Raw genomic sequence first — 21,171 nt, 5'->3', positions numbered from 1 at the left:
CGCGCGCCGCAAAGCGACCTGGGAGAGCCGGCTCGCGCCGGAAGGACGCGCGGGCGCTCGGCGGCGGCGAGGTTATAAAAGGGAAGGAGCCAGCGGCGGGCGGAAGTGGGCGGTTCGGCTGCTCCCGGCGCTGTTGTTTGGTGCGTGCGCCTCTCGAGGGGCGTTCTCTGGACGGGCCGCCGGTGCAGGCCGCAGTGACAGGGCCGCTCGCCCCGCGCCCCCCGCCTCCCTCCCGGAGCAGCGTCTGCTCGCGGCCTCCGCGACCTGCAGGCCCAACATGGCGCAGGAGGTGTCGGAGTACCTGAGCCAGAACCCGCGGGTGGCCGCCTGGGTGGAGGCGCTGCGCTGCGACGGCGAGACCGACAAACACTGGCGCCACCGCAGGGAGTTCCTGCTCCGCAACGCCGGGGACTTGGCCCCCGCCGCCGGCGGCGCTGCCTCCGCTAACCAGGAGGAAGCCGCCGACGCCGGGAGCGGGACCCGCAATCGGCAGCTGCAGCAGCTCATCTCCTTTTCCATGGCCTGGGCCAACCACGTCTTCCTCGGGTGCCGGTGAGTGAGCCGGCGTCCCCGAGCAGCTCTCCCCGTTTTGTCTTCCGCCCTGGACTGGGGCCCGGAGCCCTCGGTCTGGAAGGGAAGTGGCGAAGCGCGGGAATCCGCGGGCCCGGCTGCCCTCTAAGGGCGAGAAGGGCGTCTCTGCCCGAAGCCGACATGATTAGCCGTCTGGAGGTGCCCCGGTCGGGTGGGGAGCTGCTGGCGTTGAGCTGACAGCGCTCTAGGGGAGAGGGACACTAGGTTAAATTAGATTGGTAAGGAGGGACCCCGCCTCCCAAACCCCGGGTGTGTGTTTGTGGGGTTCCAGGAAACAAAGTTCCTGGGGGTTGTTTCAGTTTCTTGATTACGACAAGGAAATGCAGTTCCTGTGGCCTGTTTTTGTACTCGAGAGGTGGCAGCTTAGCAGAAATGCTTTTTAAAGTGTCTTCCTCCCCTTTTTTTTTTTTCAGGTATCCCCAAAAAGTTATGGATAAAATACTTAGTATGGCTGAAGGCATCAAAGTGACAGATGCTCCAATCCATACAACAAGAGACGAACTGGTTGCCAAGGTGAAGAAAAGAGGGATATCGAGTAGCAATGGTTAGCAGATCATAGATGTGAACATACATAGGAGTTTAGAACCTAAGTTTGATATAATTAGGAATGATTGTTACTAATTTTTTTTAACAAGCTAGACTTTACATACTGTTATTAATCAAGTTGGAATGTTAAACCTAAATTATGTGTCTGTGTTTTATAGTTTCCTTTGACTCTGAGATTTCGAAGTGTTAAATGTCCACGCTGTTGATTTTTTACTATGAGAAATCATTGATGTTAATTCAACGCTGTTTTAAGAAATTAACGAAGTTTTTAAAGAAACTTTTTAAAGACTCTACGAGTCCTGAAATATTTTCACCTTGTGCCTTTATTTTAATATGAGTATCTCTCGTAAATTTTCAGCTGATACGTATGAGGTAGGCTTAGTCACATACCTGTTTTCTTTCTTTTCAGAAGGGGTAGAAGAACCAACGAAAAAACGAGCCATAGAAGGAAAAGGCAATTCTGCAGTTGAGCAAGATCATGCAAAAATTCCTGCCAAAACAGACCGCACATCATCTCAGCAGGAAAACAGCTCAGCGGGTTCGGGGTCATCTACCAAGTCAGAGAGTGGTGGGAACTCGAGTCGGAGCTCTGGCACCCCGAGTCAGAATAGCTCCACAAGTGATGGAGACCGATCTGTTTCCAGCCAAAGCAGCAGCAGCACTTCCTCTCAGGTAACAACGGTAGGTCCCGGAAAAGCTGAATCGGAAGCTCCAGATAAACATGGTTCAGCGTCGTTTGTTTCTTCATTGTTGAAGTCCAGTGTGAATAGTCACGTGACCCAGTCCACTGATTCCAGACAACAGAGTGGCTCACCGAAAAAGAGTGCTTTGGAAGGCCCTTCAGTCTTAGTTTCTCAGAGCATCTCAGAGATCGAGGTGCCCTTGTTGGGCTCCTCAGGAAGCTCAGAAGTAGAGCTGCCACTGTTGTCTTCCAAACCTAGTTCAGAGACAGCTTCAAGTGGGTTAACTTCCAAAACTAGTTCAGAGGCAAGTGTTTCATCATCGGTTTCTAAAAACAGTTCCTCATCAGGCACATCTTTACTAACTCCCAAGAGCAGCACCTCAACAAACACATCGATGCTGACTTCCAAAAGCACTTCGCAGGTCGCTGCATCGCTGTTAGCTTCCAAGAGCAGCTCCCAGACCAGTGGCGCTCTCATTTCTAAGAGCACTTCCACAGCAGGTGTGTCCCAGCTGGCTTCTAAGAGTAGTTCTCAGACTAGCACGTCACAGTTGCCTTCTAAAAGTGCTACACAGTCAAGTGAGAGTTCTGTCAAATTCTCTTGCTGCAAGTTAACCAATGAAGATGTGAAACAGAAGCAACCTTTTTTCAATAGACTGTATAAAACGGTGGCGTGGAAGTTGGTGGCCGTTGGTGGCTTTAGTCCCAGTGTGAATCATGGAGAGCTCCTAAATGCAGCTATTGAGGCCCTGAAAGCAACACTGGATGTGTTTTTTGTCCCACTGAAAGAACTGGCAGATCTGCCTCAAAATAAAAGCTCTCAAGAAAGTATTGTTTGTGAATTGAGGTGTAAGTCTGTGTATTTGGGCACTGGCTGTGGAAAAAGCAAAGAAAACGCAAAAGCAGTTGCATCAAGAGAAGCATTGAAGTTATTTCTCAAGAAAAAGGTGGTGGTAAAAATCTGTAAAAGGAAATACAGAGGCAGTGAAATAGAAGACCTAGTACTCCTCGACGAAGAGTCAAGGCCTGTAAACTTACCTCCAGCATTAAAACATCCTCAAGAATTACTGTAAACTGTCCAGCATATCACTGCATTCAGTATCTGGTATTTGAAGAGAAAAAACTGGCTTACTTTTGTATAATACAAAACACAGGCTTTCACAAATTTTGTATTGCTTTTTTCCAGTTTTGCAGAAAATTTACATTCTAGTTCTTTTCACACAGCGAAAGTTGTAAATAATTTGTGAATGACAGTACAGGTTAAATGGTGTATGCATTAACAGCATACCAGTATGCCATTTTATTTGCTGAAGGAAATACTGTCATCTGTTTTTAATGATACATTAGGTACGATGTGTAGTTCTGTAGAGTCTTAAAACTTTTGTACTACTTTCAATTTGGTGAAAATGTATTCAGTTGTCTACCATGCTTTTTCTTTCCTAGCTGAATAAACCTTCACATTAAAGAAAAGGGGACCATGGTATTTGAATGTCTGAAAGTCTGTGAAGCTTAAGGTTTAAAGAATGTTGCCCATAATGTTGAACTTGTCTGTTAAAGAATAAAAGAAAAAATAGTTGCCTCAGACTATTTTTATGAGAAGTTGTAAGCATTTTTTAGATATAAAGCAGTATAAAGTACTTAAGGTAATTTTATTCTGAAGTTGTTTTAAAATTCACCGTGATTTTGACTGCTGCAGATTCTTTAAGTGGGTTAATTTATGTTTTGAGGTAAAATACAATTTACACTTTTTCTTAAGGACATAAATGTGGGTTTCTATATTAAGCCTATTTTGTGACTACTACTATTAACAGATTGATTTGTTTAGAAATTAAATGCTTTAAGCTATTTTACCTTTTCAAGAAGTTGTGGTTTTTTTTTTTTCACCCCCTTAAGTCAAAACTGATTCCTGCGAACAGGCTTCCCCCACTCGTCGTAAATTACGACCAGGTAATTTTTCATCGCTGACACACAACTTTTTATGGATAGAGAAGTTAACAGTACAAATCTAGAACTAGATGGTTTTTTTGTTTACAGGCCTCATGGAAGAATACTGGGCAGAATAGGGCAGCCATGCTCAGCTCTTTAATGAGCCTATTCAGTTGAATTGTTTGTTGGTAGTGAAATGAAATGCACTTCTATTACTTACCTGATTCTGACTGCATTACTCTCTGGTGGGGTATTCTATTTCATTTTTCTTCAACTCTAGCCCAAAGTGTTATCTCTGTGGCCTTCTGGCTTTCTAGATGTTGAACTTTGAGCAGTAATGGTGATAATGTACAGAGGAAAATCAGGGAAATAACCTTTTACACGGCAGTTGTATTGGAGTAGGAATATTGAACAAAAGCACAATGTAAGCATGTAGGAGTTATTTCCATTTTATATTCTAGAAATAATAGAGGAGTCTTTATATACTTGAAATAATGAGAATTGTTTTTATTTCACTACATAACTTTTTAAAATGGTTTATGTTTGAGCATGTTAAATTGAACACCAAAGATAAAGTTCATATTCTGTAAACAGGTTGACTATATATTGTGAGGAGCAGTAACATGAGTTGGGAAAGCAGTTTTAATTACCTCAGTTTCCTCAGCCTTGGAATGTGTATTTTGTGGGGCAATGATTACAAGATGAACAAGCCAGATGTTACAAAGAATAGATTTCTATAATATATCTATAATTAGGTGGTTTAGTAATTTCCTAAATTGGCTAAACTTCAAGTTAATATAAAAGTGAAGACTTCAGTTATAACCTTTTTATATTGTAGAATTGGGGGAATTGCTTAGTGTAGAAACAAACGTTTAATTTATAAACGTTTATTTGCTATGACCGTATTTAAAAACTTAAAGAATCGCTGATTTAAAAGAAATGTGTGTTTTACAATTCTTCAAGATAGTGTGGTACAGAAGAAGACAAGCTTTGTGATCTTGACGTAGAATCTTGGCTCTGCCTCTAAGTAGGCATGTACCTGGAAATTCAACATTTTAACTTCATCTGTAAAATGAAAGAGCCGCCTTAAGACTGAAGATCAGACAAGATAATACATGTAAAGGGTACCATAGTTTAGTAAGTGTGTATGTGTCCTCACTTTCTCACAACCTGATGAGTAACTTCTCATTTGGCCTGTTTTTCAGATGAAACTGAAAAAGTAATGTGGTCAAAGGTCAAATTCAAGCACATACCTGATTCCAGAGTCCAAGCTCTTACTGTTTTGTCGTTTATTTCTCACTTCTCTTAAGTACTTACATTTCTGAAAATCCCCCTCAGTCTGGTTTTCTACCGGTCTTAAGTGACCACATCATTCCAAAGGCTCATTTCCTTCAAGTGAGTCACGTAAGAGGGACTCTCATGTTTATACGCTGCTGCTGTGTAGTACTTGCCTGTCTTGAATATTTCCAACTAGGGAAGTAACCCATGTGGGTGCAGTTGAAGTTGTTAAATAATAATAATTTGCAATCAGTTTACTAAATAAAATAGGATATCAATTTAGGAAATACTGGTTTTTCTTCTAAGTCAAGGTGAATTGAGGTCCTGAAATTAATTTTTCTTGATGGTGCTAAAATAGGGAATTTTTTTTAATGGTAAAGTTAGGAAGTTGTTCTTAAAGAATGGTATTTTCATGAGTTTAACCCCAATTTGGGGGGCCTGCAGCTGCTGCCATTGGCTGGGGTAATTGTCATGAGGATATGTGTAATTCCAAGGCTGTTGGTATGTGTTATCAGACGCAAGCTCCATTTTAAATTAGGTGTGAAAGGGCCATCGTTCTCTCTGCCAAGTACAGCTTTTCTTGGTACAGATTTCGCCTTCCTCTTTGGATTCCAAAGCGACTGGTAGTGAGAAGTTAACTAAAGCAAGCATCGTCTGGAAGCAGGTCAATTCTACAACTGTGAATAACTTACGGAGAATTGGTAGGCTTTGTCTTCAGTGGTGCTGAAGTCCTACACTGACACTTTGAGACACTGGCAAATCTATGGGTATCTGTTCAAGCATGACTTGAAAAATATTTTCTGTGGTTGATGATTAAAGAAGCTCTTTGTAGCTTCCTACCATTTAAACAAAAATAGATGAGTGCAGAGCTGTCAAGCCATTCATGTTCCTACTACCCCTCTGCAAAAAAAAAAAAGGAAATTTCACTGAACGCAGGTTAATTGCTGTCCAGCTGGAACCATTCCTTTTCCCTTCCCTATTACCAACTTTACTCTCTCCATTTTTCTGTTTCCCTTCTTTAAAAAGACTACTGAAGGACGATCATTATGTAAAAATACTAATTTTTAAAGTTCTTTTTATCTCTTCCTTTGTGGTTTGTACAGCAAGAAAATGTGTAGTTAGTGGGCAAGTTCCCAAACTAAATTGACTAACTTGGAAAGAAAAAAAGTAATACTAAACAGGAAGGGTTAGATACAGGATACTCTTTTTAGTAAAAACTAGAGACTTCATATGCCGGTGCTTAACAGAAAGCAATCAAATACTTTTTGTGATTTTGAAACATTTATGAGTAGAATCAGTATCCTTGGAAGTCATTAGGAACAACCAAACGGATACAGCATAAACAGCAAGTACAGGGAGCCATAAAACTGCTCTTACGTAGAAGTGGAACTTAAGTATAATGCACAAAACTGGAAGAGAAATGTAAAGACACAGCCACAAGATCAGAATCACCTAGTGTTTTCCTTACGACTAATCTGGACGTTGAAATGATTAAACCTGAGCTCAGAATATGCAATCAGTGGATTTCAAGCTCTCTTTTAGGCATATTTCTTCAAAGAAAAATGGAGCCCTGGGTGTGTGAAAACAGGAGCAGACCTACTTTGGTTGAAGGAGGGCAGCCACACCCCAAGGCTGAATTCCTTCTACCTTTCTCAATTCCTTGGCTCCTCCTGGGACTGAACAGAAGGAGGATTAGCAATTGTGAGGCCTGGTGTAGATGGCAGCTTCCTTCTGCAACAGGTAGTGGATGTAAGCAGAAAGCCACCAATTACTAAATGGAACTAACCTGTTTTAAGCAATAAGCAATATTAGAATTCACAGTTAGTAGGGACCCAGGTCAGGCTTAAGGGAACATCACATAAATTAACATTTATATAACACTAAAAATAGTTACCATTTCTTTTTGTGAAATATAATTGCAGAAGTCCATAAAGTCCAATTATTAAATGCCAACATAACAATTACCTAGGTCAAAAATAAAACTATGTCAGCACTGCAAGAACTCACCATGTGTAAATGTTGAAGTAGGGACTCAGACCTAGTGTTCTTTTAGAAGACTAAATAATTACCTGGTTCTAATTTAATGAATCCTGTCTCATTACTCTTTGCCATTTGTATATTAAATATTTTTCTACACTTGCTGAGGGAAAAAAATGGTTCTCATGAATTAAAAGCTAATAAAAGGTCCACAAAAGCATCTCAAGTTTGTCTTACCTGTATGTGCTGTCGTGGATTATTTAATGAAAGAATCACATGCCCAGTAACTTGCAGTTTGGAAACCAATGTTGGGTAAAGAGGTGCACCTTTGTCCTCATTTTTCATTTCAAAAAATTGAATGCAATTAACAAGACCTTTGATATAGGTACAGTAGGTAAAATAAGAATACTGTTCTGAAAATACTCCTCCCTTCCCCTGAAATTCACAGTCCCCAGCAGTCATCCTGCCATTATGACTCATATAGGGAAGGAGAGAAGGGTAACGTGACTTTGGGGAAGTCCATACAGGGTTAGCCAAGAAGTAGAAATCCCCCATTCCAGCCCTACTAGATTTTGAGGAGGCAGGTAAAGAAGGGAAGGGGGCATTCGAGACAAGTGGGTCATGACCTCTCGTCCCCGGCATGAGCTTTACCTGTGTCAGTATTGCAGCGGTGGGAGTAATGACAATTTCCATGTAATGAGCCGGCCTCATTTACCCCCTGACTAATCAAAGAATGCATCCCTCCTTAGGAAGGTCCAAGAGATGGAAACAAAGAGGGCTTGAGTAAGAAATCCAGAGTCACTGGGTTGCATAACACTTGGGGCCAACGTTCACATGGACTACACTGAGGTCCCTTGGAGTTGTGGAACAAGGTGGCCCTTTTTGGAAGCCCTGAGATTGCTGCATGAGTAAACCTAGAAAACCCTTACTTTAAAAAACTAGTATAAACTAAATATTAGTGGTTCAATGAAACATGGATAGCATAAAAATTCTAACTGTTCTTGGGTGTAGCATATGCTAGTTATCTGATGATCCGATTTTTCTGAATGCTTTGAAGATAATGTCAGCAGAAACTGGACTATGTGGCAAATACTTCATCGCAGGAACTAGCTGAACAAGTATCTTTGAGGCCATGGAGAAAATGTTTTGACTCCAAGTAACAAGATGCTTGGGTCTAAAAAAGAAATTGAATATTTGGAAAAATCATGTTGATAAACATCCTGCAATGTTTCCACTGCTGTTTGGCCCTAAGAATGAGGAAAGATTTCTGAGAGTCTCAAGTCTTACTGTAAACCTCCTGGAAGAACTACAGACATCGTGGAACATGTTGACCCTCCCCTCCAACACCACTCAACAACTCAGCGAGGTACCCTGCCTCTGAACCTTCTGCTCAGCTTGAGGACTTCACTTTGCAAAAAGAGGAGGAACTTTGTAAACAGCAGTCTGATGGTGTGCACTAGAGGAGATTCCTGATCTCTCTCTAGACAAGTTCAGTATTTCTGCAAAAGAAAAGTATCTCACTGTAGCTCAGTGGTAAAGTGCATGCCTAGATGTGTGAGGTCCTGGATTCACATCTCTAGTCCCCGGTACCTCCACCAAAAAAAAGTCTGCTACTCACAGACAATGAAAATTTTGCAGCAATGCTCAAGTTAAATGAGCAAGCTTTTGGGAGCTTCACAAGCATCAAGAACAAGGACCAAAATGGTCTCATTTCAATTGAAAATGACATCTGGGAGTGTGTATTTCAAATTCACTCCAGGACCAAGTACTTGCACAGCCAAAATAAGCACAGGGTCCTTTTAAAGAGGCAAATTTTACTCTTTATTTGCAGTTTCAAAAATATTTTTTATGCACAAGTAGGCCTATAAAAGAGATTTAGAAACCAACACATCAACAATAATTTTGTAACTACTGAGCTTATATGTGAGTCTGATCATTTCACTCAATAAGAAAATGTTTTTACAAAGTCTTATAAAAAATTGTTTTAGAATCTATTTTTATTAATACTGCTTTGACTGATGGTTTTAAATAGCTTCACTATTGAACATTGTCAATATATTTTCATGCTGTAAGTAACATTAATTAAAATCTATTTATAAAATGTTATGGTAGCTCACAGAGAAAAAATGTGACAATGAGTGTGTATATGTCCATGTATGACTGAAAAATTGTGCTGAACACTGGAATTTGACACAACATTGTAAAATCATTATAAATCAATAAAAAAATGTTTAAAAAAATCTATTTATAACCTTAACTTAAAGTCAATCTACCGAGACTACCTTTAAGAAATTAAATCCCAATTTTGGCTTAAACCAGTTATTTGCTTTATTGTGTTTCCCTTATGACTTTAAAAATTTATGAAAAAGAATTATTTATCTCCAGAAAAAAAAGCTAAATTTAATTATTTTTTAAGAGAACATTTGGCAAAAATCACTTTTAGTTTTAAATGTGGGGAAAATACTCTGGCACATATCTGTATTATATAACACATACCACAGCTCACTACCCTCTTACACAGTAGAAGTCCGTAATAAGAGTTGTAGGTCAACTTGGGTAAGATTTTAAAAAATCAAATATGAAATTCAAAAGTAGGAAAAACTAACTTACTCTACCTACACTACTGATGTCTTTTAACATCTTAGTATCTTTGTGGGGAAGGGGAACCACACAGTCAAACCACCTAGGTCTGTAGCGGGCAGCGTTGCCTGGGAAGGTTCAGGCTCAGGAGAAAAGTCCAGAGAGAGGGTCATGGGGCCAGAAGGGGGCAGCATTAGGGCACTGATTTCTTAGGAAATAAACAGAAACACAGAAAACACATAAACCTCTTATTCAATAAACACGTATTGGGCCTGATATGCCAAACACCTAAGGAATTTACTGGAGAATGGAATGGTGCTCACAGGTATCAAAAACAAAGTTGCTTACTTCCAACATCACCTCTAATTTAGCTCAACAGCATGATCTCTTCCAAATATCCAAGTAAGCCTTTTAACAAACATTGTATTTTTCTGTTACTTCTCACTTATGGCTCCTCTTCCTGTTATTAGTCCCACCTTTGGATGGAGGATAGTTCAGGTAGGGCTCTGGTCATTTCTAAGTGGAGCAAAGAAATGGTCACTATTGGCCTCACCTTTCTTAAAATTATAGACAGTATGTCAGACATTTCTCTTAACCAATGTCATTGTAGGAATGTATTTGTTTGTTTGTTTTCCTCTGGGATTGCAAGGCCTAAATGATTTATTATCTGGTCCTTTACAGAAAAAGTTTGCCGACTCTTGCTCTAACCCACCATTATCCTTCTTCAAACAAACTCAAAAGATTCCAGACCGTAGTACATGCTTCTTCCATCACCCTGGCCTCATTCTCTTCCTCTTCCCATCCTCAGGACTTTAATACTTGCTGCATCCTTTACCTAGAATGACTTTAAAGGTTCATTCTCATCCTTTAGGTCTTACCTCATATCACTATCCAGAGTGAATCTCTCTTACTCCCAGTACTCACAAACCCCTCTTTATTTCTTTAATTATCTTACTTAATTTTTGCTTAGTCATTATCTGTTTCCTCCACTACAATGGAAGCTTCATGAGGCCGGGCAACTTACTGTCTTGTTCATCAGGGGTCACTTAGTAGATGCTCAATAATGTTTAAAATTATAGTAAAATACACATAACACAAAATGTGTCATTTTAAAGTACATTCACATTGTTGTGCAGCCATCACTACCATCCATCTCCAGAACTTTGTCGTCCTCATCCCCCCCACCCCGCCTCAGCCCAGCAACCACCATTTCACTTTCTATCTATGAATTTGACTATTCTAGGTACCTCCTACAAGTGGAATTATACAGCATGTGTCCTTTTGTAACTGGCTTATTTCACTTAGCAGAATGTCCTCAAGGTTTACCCATATCGTAGCATGTGTCAGACCTTTGTTCCCTTTTAAGACTTCCTTTTCCTTTATGTGAACATATCACATTTTGTTTTTCTATTCATCCAGTGATAACACTGTAGGGATTTCTTAATTTTGAAAAAATCTTATCAATAGTAAACACATCCTGGGTCTCTTAACTTAGGCTTAACTGAGCTTTAAAATTACAACTAATATACAGTTAATATATTCTTAGTTTTATATCTAAAATTCCCAGTAGCGAAACCAAGAGAGTAATCAGCAGCAAACCCCAGGGATTTTGTAATAAGACAGTCTTTAGAAAGCATAGGGTGGGCAGCTTTTGTCTCTTTCAATTTTTTTTTGTTATGGAGTATATTAAGCATATATAAAAGCAGACAAAATAATATCATGAACTCCTATATAATCATCACCCAACTTAACATCTACAAACTCATTGTCAATCATATTTCATCTGTAACTTCATCAACTACCCTACTTCCTATATTATTGTGAAGCAAATCATTTGTCTCTAAGTATTTCAGAAGTCTCCCTAAATGGTTTTGATTTCTTAATATGTTATCAGGGAAATATTTTTCAGCCGAATTTGTTTACAATGGTATCAGATACATGTCTCTAACTTCGTCATATAATTTGATGGAAAGCACTTTATTAATAAAATACCAGAGTATTTTAAAGGATTTATAAATGTCTGATTATTTCAAGAATGCAAACCCTGAAGAAAAATTTGCCAACATTTAGCTACACATGAAAATGACAAATGTGGGGCCACAAGGTGACTAGACTTCTTCAAGTGACTGGCAACTAGGCAGGGAATCAGAGACAAGGCTGTGGTTTTCCACTTCAGTGAGTAAAGAATTACGAGGAGCTTGTCTAAAAAGCAGATTCCAGGGCCCTGCTTCTGCGATTTCTTGTTAAGTCACACTAGGCTACGGTGCAGAAACATGCATTTCCAGTAACTGCTGAAGATCATTCTGATGGAGAGGGTTCAAAACTGGCTGGAAACCCCGCTGCTAACTCTGCCTCTGATCTGCTTCGTGGCTTTGCCATTTGACATTTGTGCCTCTTATTCAGTATTCCTCCTGGTGAAAATTTTCACGGACAGACCAAATAAACGTACAACCATCATCCAGCTTTGCCTTGCTTTTAATTCTCTACTTTGAATGACACACATTTTCTCCACAAGTTTACGTGACCATATAGTGTTCTACTGTCTCACTTGTGAGTATGGTCAGTTTTCACTGTCTTTGGGAATTTTGATTACTTTATTGGTTTCCAGGAGCAACAATCTCAGCAAATCTGGATAACATTGGCCTGAGTAATTTATAATACATGTGCATTCAACACTACTAAAGAAAAGAAAAAAGGTAAGGCTATATTATCTGTTTTGGTAATATTCATAAGTTCCTTTGCATCAGGCTATGTTTATTACTAAAGCAGAATACAAATGCAATTTTGTTCAATTTTCTTAATTTCAAAACAGCACCTAAAGCAGCGATGCTTTTTATTAATTAACAGCACTCTTAGAAAATCATTTTGTGCTACCTAATTAAAATTTCAATTTCACAGTCATGGAGCCAAGACTGAGGGAAAAACTGAAAGAATAAGTGGCCTGAACATGAGGAAAATGTAATAGAGGAAAACAAAGAATAAAGGAGCGCTGGATTTCAGTCATTTCTCTAATCACATCAAGTGGCAGTGGTAAACTGAAGAGGACTGGAATACGCCATCCCCAAATATGCCACTTTGGCATTTGGATTGTTTTGAGCTGATGGAAATTGAGAAACAGCAGATGCAAGAAAAACTGTTTGCTCTCACCGTTTCTGCCTCAAAGCTGAGCACAAATTTCCCTTTGTGAGGGTGTTACCCTCTCCCGTACCAGGAAGGGAAAAATGTGTACCGCAGGAGATGGAGGTGACGTCGAGATAAGTCTACGTAAATGAAACTTCACTAAATCACCCTGCTTCCATCACCTTCCCTAGTGTGTTTACTTTCCCACAATGTACTATGTGCAGAAGCCCAAAGCCCTTTTACTTTGTCTTGTCACTTCTCCACAATTTATCACCCTTTGTTAAGATGGCATATGCGCCCCCGGAGCTTAATTGCTTCTCTAGATAGTTACTTTACATGAAGGGCTCCATGTATGTGAAAAAATTGAAATATTAGCATCAGACAAAATTTGTATGCCATTTCTCCTGTGAGTGTATCCTTTTCAGTCTAATTCGCAGGCCCTAGACACAGAATCTAAGAGGAAGGTTTGCCTCCCCTACATCATTATTTGGGAAATTAATCCACTGGGCATTTGTTCATAGAGTTTTCTTTTAACTAGGCAGAAACAGTGGTAAAATAGAAAGAATTCTGAAGTTAGATAAGCCTGGATTGAAATCTTCAATCTATTGTTTAATGTATGATCTTGGGCAAGTTATTTAAACCCTGTGCCTCAATTTCTGCATCTATAAAACAAAGATGATAAGACTGCTTTAATGTAATTGTGAGGGTTAAATAAGATGAGATATGTAAAATACTTTGATTTGTATTTCTGTTGTTAAAAGATCGGGAAGAGATGAAAATTTAGGAAGTACGATGGATGAAATGTGAATCTTGAGCTTGTCTCTTTCTCAAGTTGGGGCTAATGGAGAAATACAAAGGGGTCCCACTGTGTTAGCTGGCAGTTTTGCAACTGAAAGAGGAATCTGAGAAGAATACAAGATCCCAAAGAGTATAAAATAAGGCACAGAAGGAAGCAACTACTATTGTGGATACTGGCGAACAATCACAGGAGGAAGGGAGTGGGGAAGGAAAAGAGAAAACCTGCCCAAATATCAATATGTAGCAGAAGATTTTACCCAATAATTCTGCTGGAAGGGGCCTCTATTAAGGACATAATCCAAAACACATAAAAATAACTGAGCACACAGATGGTCATCTCAGCCTTACAAGACAGAAAAACTAAAAGCCTAAACAACCAAAATGTATAAAGTAATTAACCACAATATTATTATGTGATGGAACATTACCTAGTCATCATAAACCATACAGATGAATGTATACATTTCAGCTCAATTCTGTAAAAAAAAAAAGTAAACAGATGGAAAAAAGACTGGAAGGACATACAAAATAGTATTAAAAGTACTTAACTTTGGGCAGTAGACTGAATATTGAAATTCAATGCACTTCTTTTTAAGGCTGCCTATTTTGAAAATTTCTACTCTTAATCTGGGTCATTTTTATAAGCCCCCTCTTAAAAAATACCACCACCACCACAAGAGCAGCAATAGAAGTTTATTCAAAAACCATATGCCTGTAAACCATCTGTAGTGCAGGCATTCTTTGTTATCGATGAAAAGGAGAGCCAGTCACTTCAGGTTTCAGACTGATAGGTGGCCGGTGGTACTTAAAGAGTCTGAGGTCTGTGTTTCCTCCAGTGTGGGAGGGCCTCCTCTGACTCCACAGGGAGAAAGCCTGCCCCCCCCCCCTTCAATAGTAGATTTAGATTCTCAACTGAAGCCTCAGGATTTTGTACTTGGAGCATGGAAGAGAGAACCCTGGGTAGACCTGGAAACCTGTGATTCCCAATAGCCCACATTACCATAAAGGGACCTCAATGTGACTGCCGGAGAGCGTTTCATGTTGAACAGGACCATGTTCATATGTTTGATCATAAGAGATGTAAATCTGATAACTAAATAAGGTGACTTCTCTTTCCCTGGGCCTGGCAAGAGTTTAAAACTATTTCTTTCGATATAGTAGGCACTTTGGTAAGGAAGTCACTAGCAATTTTGAAATTATTTTTGAATCAACATGCCATTTTTCAAAGATTAAGTTAGATAGACTCTTAGTCCAACCCTGTACTACATTTGTATTTTTTGTTATGCATAAAAGTGTTACAAATAGTTTCTACAGATATAATTTAAATATCATGTTCCCTAAATTTTAATTCTAATGTTGTACCCCCACCATTAATGGCTCAAATAATCACTCCTTTCTCTGATTCAATTTCCCCATAACAGAAGGCTTTTTAGCTTCTAATATTTTCTGTACAAAATTTTCCCCATACCTTTATATATTTGTTTTAATCTAATTCCAGTACTTACTTTAGATGAGATACCGGAAGAAAATATTTCTACTGTCACATCAGGCATTTCTTCAAAGTCTTCTCCCTGAAGATGTCATTTCTGTGAGCAAAGGATATTATGCTAAAGTATCTGGAATGAACACCGGTTAGGACAAGCAAAAGCAGCCCCAGGTAGGCTGCAGTTAGATAAGGAAGAAAACAACCTATGTTTTCTCAAGCATAACAAAACAATTGAGGGCAGTCTAGAAGACAAAAGACAATCAGGTAAATTATTTGTTGAATAAATAATTTCAAAACGTGGGTCTTCTGTATTATAGAACCAGCGTATTTAAAGTTACTGGTAGCAAAATAAGGTTTTAATACAATTTTTCAGAAACACACATATTGTATAAAGAGAGATATACTAGTTTCCACAGATAAAAGAGTTAGAGAACCTCAATTTAAGGAAATAGATTAGATAAGCGATTTTTAAAAATTTGTTACCCTCAGAAGCTAAATCAATAGTCACCAAAGTGCTGGATTAAATCAACCATGCCAAGAGCAATTAATGTAACAACAGCCTCAATAAAGCCTCATTAAATAATCAATTAGACTCATTACAAAGAACAAAAGATTTAGCAAAAAGCTCCTGGCCAGAGGCATGAGTTTCATTTTTAAAAGGCCACTTCAACTAGAGCTGAAGGCATGGGGCATTTGCCCTTGAAAATAAATGACAGTCCAAAGGATACATGATTTCCAGTACTTTGAATTTTATGATTATTTTATGACGAGATCGGGCACATTCAGGGTGGTATGGCCATAGACTTTATGATTATTTTAAATATTATTCTGGAAACTCTAGTTTTCTTTCAGAGGTAATACTGTTAAATTTGCCACAAGACTTCTCAGAAAAAGTAATTTTATAATACCCCAAATTCTTAATTTTTCCCCCCATGGGTACTTTTCTCCTTTCCAATGATTACCAACCAGAAAGTAAGATTAGTATTTGTTTTAATCTTCAGTTTTAGATGTACACTTATTCATGAGTTGCTGTGTGACCCTGGGCTAGTTACTTGACTTCTCTGGGTCTCCATATCATCACCTGTAAAAGACAAGTTGGCTTAGAGGTGATTTCTAATAGGGATTCTCAACCTCTTCCCCATCTCTCCCTACAGACAGGACAACAGCAGCAGCAGGGGCTCACCCAGCTACTCTCTCTTCCTTTGGGGGAAATCATTGATCTAAGATTAGTTTCAGGTATAAAAAAATCTGAGTCTATATAGTGATAATGAGATTTAAAAAATCTGAAATTGTGCAACCTTGAGATGCATTTTTTTTCTTCGCTGTTCCTTCATCTAACCTCTGTTTCTTTAGCACTGTGCAGGGCTCTGATACAGCAGACATGGTTCTTGAATAAAATCATCTTTTCTAACGTTCTTAGTAAAAAAAAAAAAAATGTGTAATTTAAAGAAAGTGAAGTCTATGCTATCACGGCTTTCAATATATTCCACGCTTCTCTGTCCATTTGATAAAATTAACAGGAAAATCTCTACAATAAATTAAGAGCAGCATATGAAAGGCATTGCCCCAAGCTCTCAGACTTTCCAAGGTAAGAGGTCAGAGCTTCGTTTACACGTTTTGGCTACTCCCAGATCCTAGGCTATCATTGGGCTTACTGATTATCTGCAAAAACATTTTAAGGTAAGAGAGCTCACTAAGATAAAGGGCTTTCTACGAGGACAGAATGTGCTGGCATCTCTTTTATCACACTTATGGATCGAGCTATGACATTATTTGTCAGGTTAAACAATTTACGTCTACAATATCAACTATTTAATTTTGGACAAATTTATGAAGTTTTTCCAGCAAAATCAGACCAGAATTTCAATTTTGGACGTTAGTATAAAGCCCTCTTCCCTAAATTTTAAACCCTTTATCCTGCTTTTAGGAAACATAATTGCATAATTCAAACTCCTTCAATATTGTGACCTAGTTCCCCCTCTTGATGTTATAAACGGCGCATGTAACTATGGTAACCATCCAGGGAAAACTGAATGTTTTTCTGGTCAGCAATATGCAAAGTATACCATATGTGTTATTTTATTCTCTCTGGGATAACCAAAGTGGGTAATACGTGCTTGCTTTTTCTCTTGGTTATGGGAATGGCATTTTATCATACTGAATTTTCTATGACTATAATCCTAGTGATAGAGTCCTTCATTAAAATATTTTAAGATCATCTTTTGCTGTTAGTAGTCATTCTAATTGCTGAACAGTACTGTAACCTATAATAGGATTAACTGTACACACCAATCTGTGCTTGTCTCCCTCGTAAATTAAATGTGCAGGCTAACAGTACCCATATTTCCAATATTCCATCTCGAAAATCTAAATATTTTCTTAACTTTGTCCTTTAGTCCTAGCCAAAGTGTTTCCATAAAGCAAAAAACTAAAATGGAATCATCTTGGGGGTGTACTTAGATACCAAGATTTATCTCCAGTTTTTAGTGATTTTATATGTCTTTGTTTTTGGTCTATTTTTTTCCTACAATCAATGTGTACTACTTATGCAACCAAACAATTAAAAACTGAGCTCAGTGGAGCTGCAGACTGTTAGTATTTTTCCTTGTTGTTATTGCCTGTTGTACTAATGAATTGATTTAAAATTTAAGGTTTTTTTAGTACAATTTAAAATGTTTCACTTAGATCTTTTAGAACAAATTATACTCTAAAACAAATGCTCAGATTTTTAAGGATTTATTTATCTGCAGTAGGTGCAGTTACATTTCTGCAGGGGGATATCAGCTGGTGACCTTTTAATATGAGGATTTTGTTCAGAGTGATTTTCTTGAATTTCCCTAACAATCCAAATATCTTCCTTAGAAAAACATTGCTATCTGCTGCACTGAATTAAATAGAGAATTAACTGCCTCTTACTGGTTTGGAAAAGACCTAACCAAATGCAGTGTGGAATGTTTGGATCCTATTGAACAAACCAAGTGTAAAAAGATTTTAATGAGACAATAGGGAAATTTCAATTGTCTGCATATTAAATGAGAGTAAGATAATTTTTGGATGAGATAATGATATTGTGGATGTTTTAAAAAAATCATCTCTTAGCCGCTCATATTTTAAAAGTATTTACAGATAAAATGATAACAACCCAGCAACAGTAAGGGAGTGCAAAGGGTTAGAGATGGAACTGTTACGGGCTATATATTGATAAAAGTTCAAGGTGGGCGAATGGTATATTAGAGGTCCTATTACCTCTACTCTTTTTTTTTTCATTGTTGATTTCTTTCTATTACCTCTACTTTTGTGTGTGTTTGAAATTTTCCACAATAAAGGTTTTAAAAATATTAAAAAGTAGAACAAAAAAAAAAGCATTTCAAATGTGATTGGCCTGACTCAAGCAGAAGTCGAATCTTCTCCAGAGGTATCTTTAGGAATCCTTCAGAACTATTTGTTAGTTTGTTTTTATAGTTTTCTTAGTTTGAATTGGTTACTCCCTCACAATAGTATAAATAAAGGTCTACCAGGGACCCGTTAAACATTTCCTACTATCCTACCAGGTACCCCTTAAAGTAACTGATTTAAAATGAAAGATAACGGTGAGGGGAAGGCATAGCTCAGTGGTAGAGCACATGCACGAGGTCCTTGGTTCACTCCCAGGGACCTCTATTAAAGTAAATAAATAAATGAGCCTAATTACCACCTCCCCAATAAATAAATAAATAAGAAACTGCCACTTTAATAAATAAATAAATAAATGTAATGCCAGGTACTTCTACTAATTCGGGGGTATTATCTTTTTTAAGGTTACTTTATGGTAGAAAATATGTAATGAAAAGCAAATAGATGTCTTTTTGCTTTATTCATAGGATTAAATATCACCTTAACTGTATATTGTGGAGAACCGGGGACTTTTAAATATTGCATTTAGCATAGTATAGCAACCCAATTTGAAAAGGCCCCAAATTTCCAGGTAAGTGATTACTGAGGAGAAAGAACATGATAAATAACCAAGGTCAAGGGTTGAATTTGAGGAGTATGGTGGTTTTTTTTTTTTTTTTTTTTTTAACTCTCCCCACAGAGTCTGCTTTCACAAGTATGGCAGGAAGAAGCCTTTAACTTTTATAAATTAATAGAGCAAGAAAAGCACATGTCTGGAATAATTCATATAGACACACATGTATACACATATAGGAGTGTTCTTTATAGGTTTAGATCAACACAAGCTGAAAAATCATTGTTTGGACTCTGCTTCCTTTCAGCCTGTTCAACAGAATTATGAAAGGTGAAAAGAATGCTGTAAAAGGCCTTCATTTCCACACATCCTTCCTTCCTCTCTTCCTGTTCTAGGTTCCTGGAAGGAGTGCTCTAGGTACTCCGAACCACTGCCTTTTCTCTCTTCTAGTTTCTAACCTTGTGTAATATCTGCCTGCAGATCCCTGAATAAAATCCATACGTGCATTTTGTGTCTAATCTGAATCAATAAATAATAAGGCACTTGCTTTATTTTGGGCCTTCAATAAAAAAAACTAGCTGATTCAAATCTGAGTAAACAAAAGTAGTAGGGTCTTGAGAGGAAAAATAATTCAATCCTTTAAAATTTTTTTTTTATTTTTGGTGTTTTTTGGGGGAGGGACGTAATTAGTTTATATTTTATTTTATTATTTTATTTTATTTTATTTTATTTTATTTTTAGAGGAGGTACTGGGGATTGAACCCAGGACCTCTTGCGTGGGAAGCATGAGCTATCCCCTCCCCCACTTCAATTCTTAACTGTGATTTGTTTTTTGACAAGATGGGGCTGGGTCATCTGAAAAATTTAAATAGAATGACAACAGTAAAATCTCTAGATGGTTCTCAGAAATACAAGACACTACTGTCTGGGTTGACTTATAATATTCAAGTGGTAAAACATCAAAGTGTCACAGAATAATAACACAATCTCCAAGTCTTGTGTAATACATATACATATTTTGCTCCCAAGTCGCAAATTTCCAAGAGTGCTTTGTTTCGGTTTCAAATTTAAAATATCCTCTAGATCAAGGTCTAGATTTCTCTTTGCATGTCAGCGGTTACTTACTATTAACAGCTGTTACAAAAGTGCTGTAAATAGGTGACCACACAGGCGCACCACCGCTGCGAACCAACTGGATATAAGAAGAAATCCAACTGTATCACCCACTCACATTTGGTTTTTAGCCTAAAGGTACTACTCACAATAGTGTTTGTTTACATAGGCATTCCATTAAAATTCTCTGTGTATTCGTTCTCTTTACACCCATTTCTTTCCAAAAACACACGCTATGATATACCCTGAGACCATGTGGAATTAAAATCGGCTCCTCTGCTGGGCATTTCATTTAACATCAGACGGAATTGAAACCCTGGCAGCCGACCACGTAGATGAGGACGCGGGCCTGACTACTGGTTAGGTTTTTCTCGCGTCTCAGTTACCCCTCGTCCCTCCTGTGCTTTTCAGTCTCAGGGTAGAAACAGATGTAAAGGCGGCGGTGCCCTTCACGCCACTGGGAGACCTCGCCGACGTTTCATGCTTAAACATTCTCGGGGGTGTGGAAGGACTTTTTTTTTTTTTAAGGTTGTCTGTTGGCCAAGGTAAGGGGCAGAGCCAGCCTATATTAAACGAGATTCCTCATGCGCCGGAGGGTGGGCAAAACCTGCAAGGTCCCCGGGCGGCGGGAGGCCCCGCGTCTGAGGAAGGGAGCAAGCGCGCCGAGGTCAGGAGGGAGATTCAAACGGCGGGCGGACTACGGAAGAAAGGACCCGCACGGCGCCGCGGGGGCACCGCCTACCTCCGGGATCAGTCCCCGGTGCTCCGGGAGCCCGAATGCCGCGGCGGGAGGACGGAACCCGCGGGGAGGAGGACACAGCCGCCGCGCATGCCCGGAGCCGCGCCCGCAGCCCGCCGGCAGAGTCGTCCCCACAGGCCTCCCTCCGGGCCGCGGCGGAAAGCGTCCGCGTGCTGCTCCTTTTAAGGATGGCGAGGGGCCGCGCCAGATCCACCTGATGGGGAAAGAGTCGGTAACCCCGGGCCGGGGGAGCTGGGCCTGGCTTCCCCCTCCCTGGGGGAAGGACGGAAGGAGGGAGTCAGCCACCAGTACCCGCAAGTCCCATTCGGACACCGAGCAAAGAGGCGAGCTGGACAGTGCTTCTCCTTTAAGAGGGGGCGGGGCGCAGC

At 39.2% G+C, this 21,171-nt stretch overlaps 1 protein-coding gene and 1 long non-coding RNA gene across 3 annotated transcripts; one reads left to right on the top strand and one right to left on the bottom strand.

Moving 5' to 3' along the window:
- Positions 1 to 277: 277 nt before the first annotated feature.
- CDKN2AIP (CDKN2A interacting protein) lies at positions 278 to 3,681 on the top strand. Of its 2 annotated transcripts, none has more exons than XM_010974551.3 (3): positions 278 to 552; positions 1,005 to 1,104; positions 1,547 to 3,681. In XM_010974551.3, exons 1-3 carry the CDS (start codon positions 278 to 280, stop codon positions 1,553 to 1,555), a joined length of 384 nt encoding a protein of 127 aa, XP_010972853.2. In that variant the 3' UTR covers positions 1,556 to 3,681. The 2 variants fall into 2 exon arrangements, with proteins under 2 accessions (XP_010972853.2, XP_031296195.1); XM_031440335.2 differs by having other exon boundaries at positions 1,005 to 1,135.
- On the bottom strand, positions 548 to 21,126 carry LOC105084426 (uncharacterized). The gene is made up of 4 exons (XR_010377367.1): positions 20,786 to 21,126; positions 15,004 to 15,084; positions 1,528 to 4,810; positions 548 to 775 (listed from the first exon to the last, which is right to left on the bottom strand). It is a non-coding gene; the product is annotated as an uncharacterized LOC105084426 (long non-coding RNA).
- Between the last annotated feature and the right edge of the window lie 45 nt (positions 21,127 to 21,171).

This window comes from Camelus dromedarius, chromosome 22, assembly GCF_036321535.1.
Source record: "Camelus dromedarius isolate mCamDro1 chromosome 22, mCamDro1.pat, whole genome shotgun sequence".
Classification (NCBI taxonomy): Eukaryota; Metazoa; Chordata; class Mammalia; order Artiodactyla; family Camelidae; genus Camelus; species Camelus dromedarius.
This window is presented reverse-complemented; position numbering and strand designations above follow the sequence as displayed.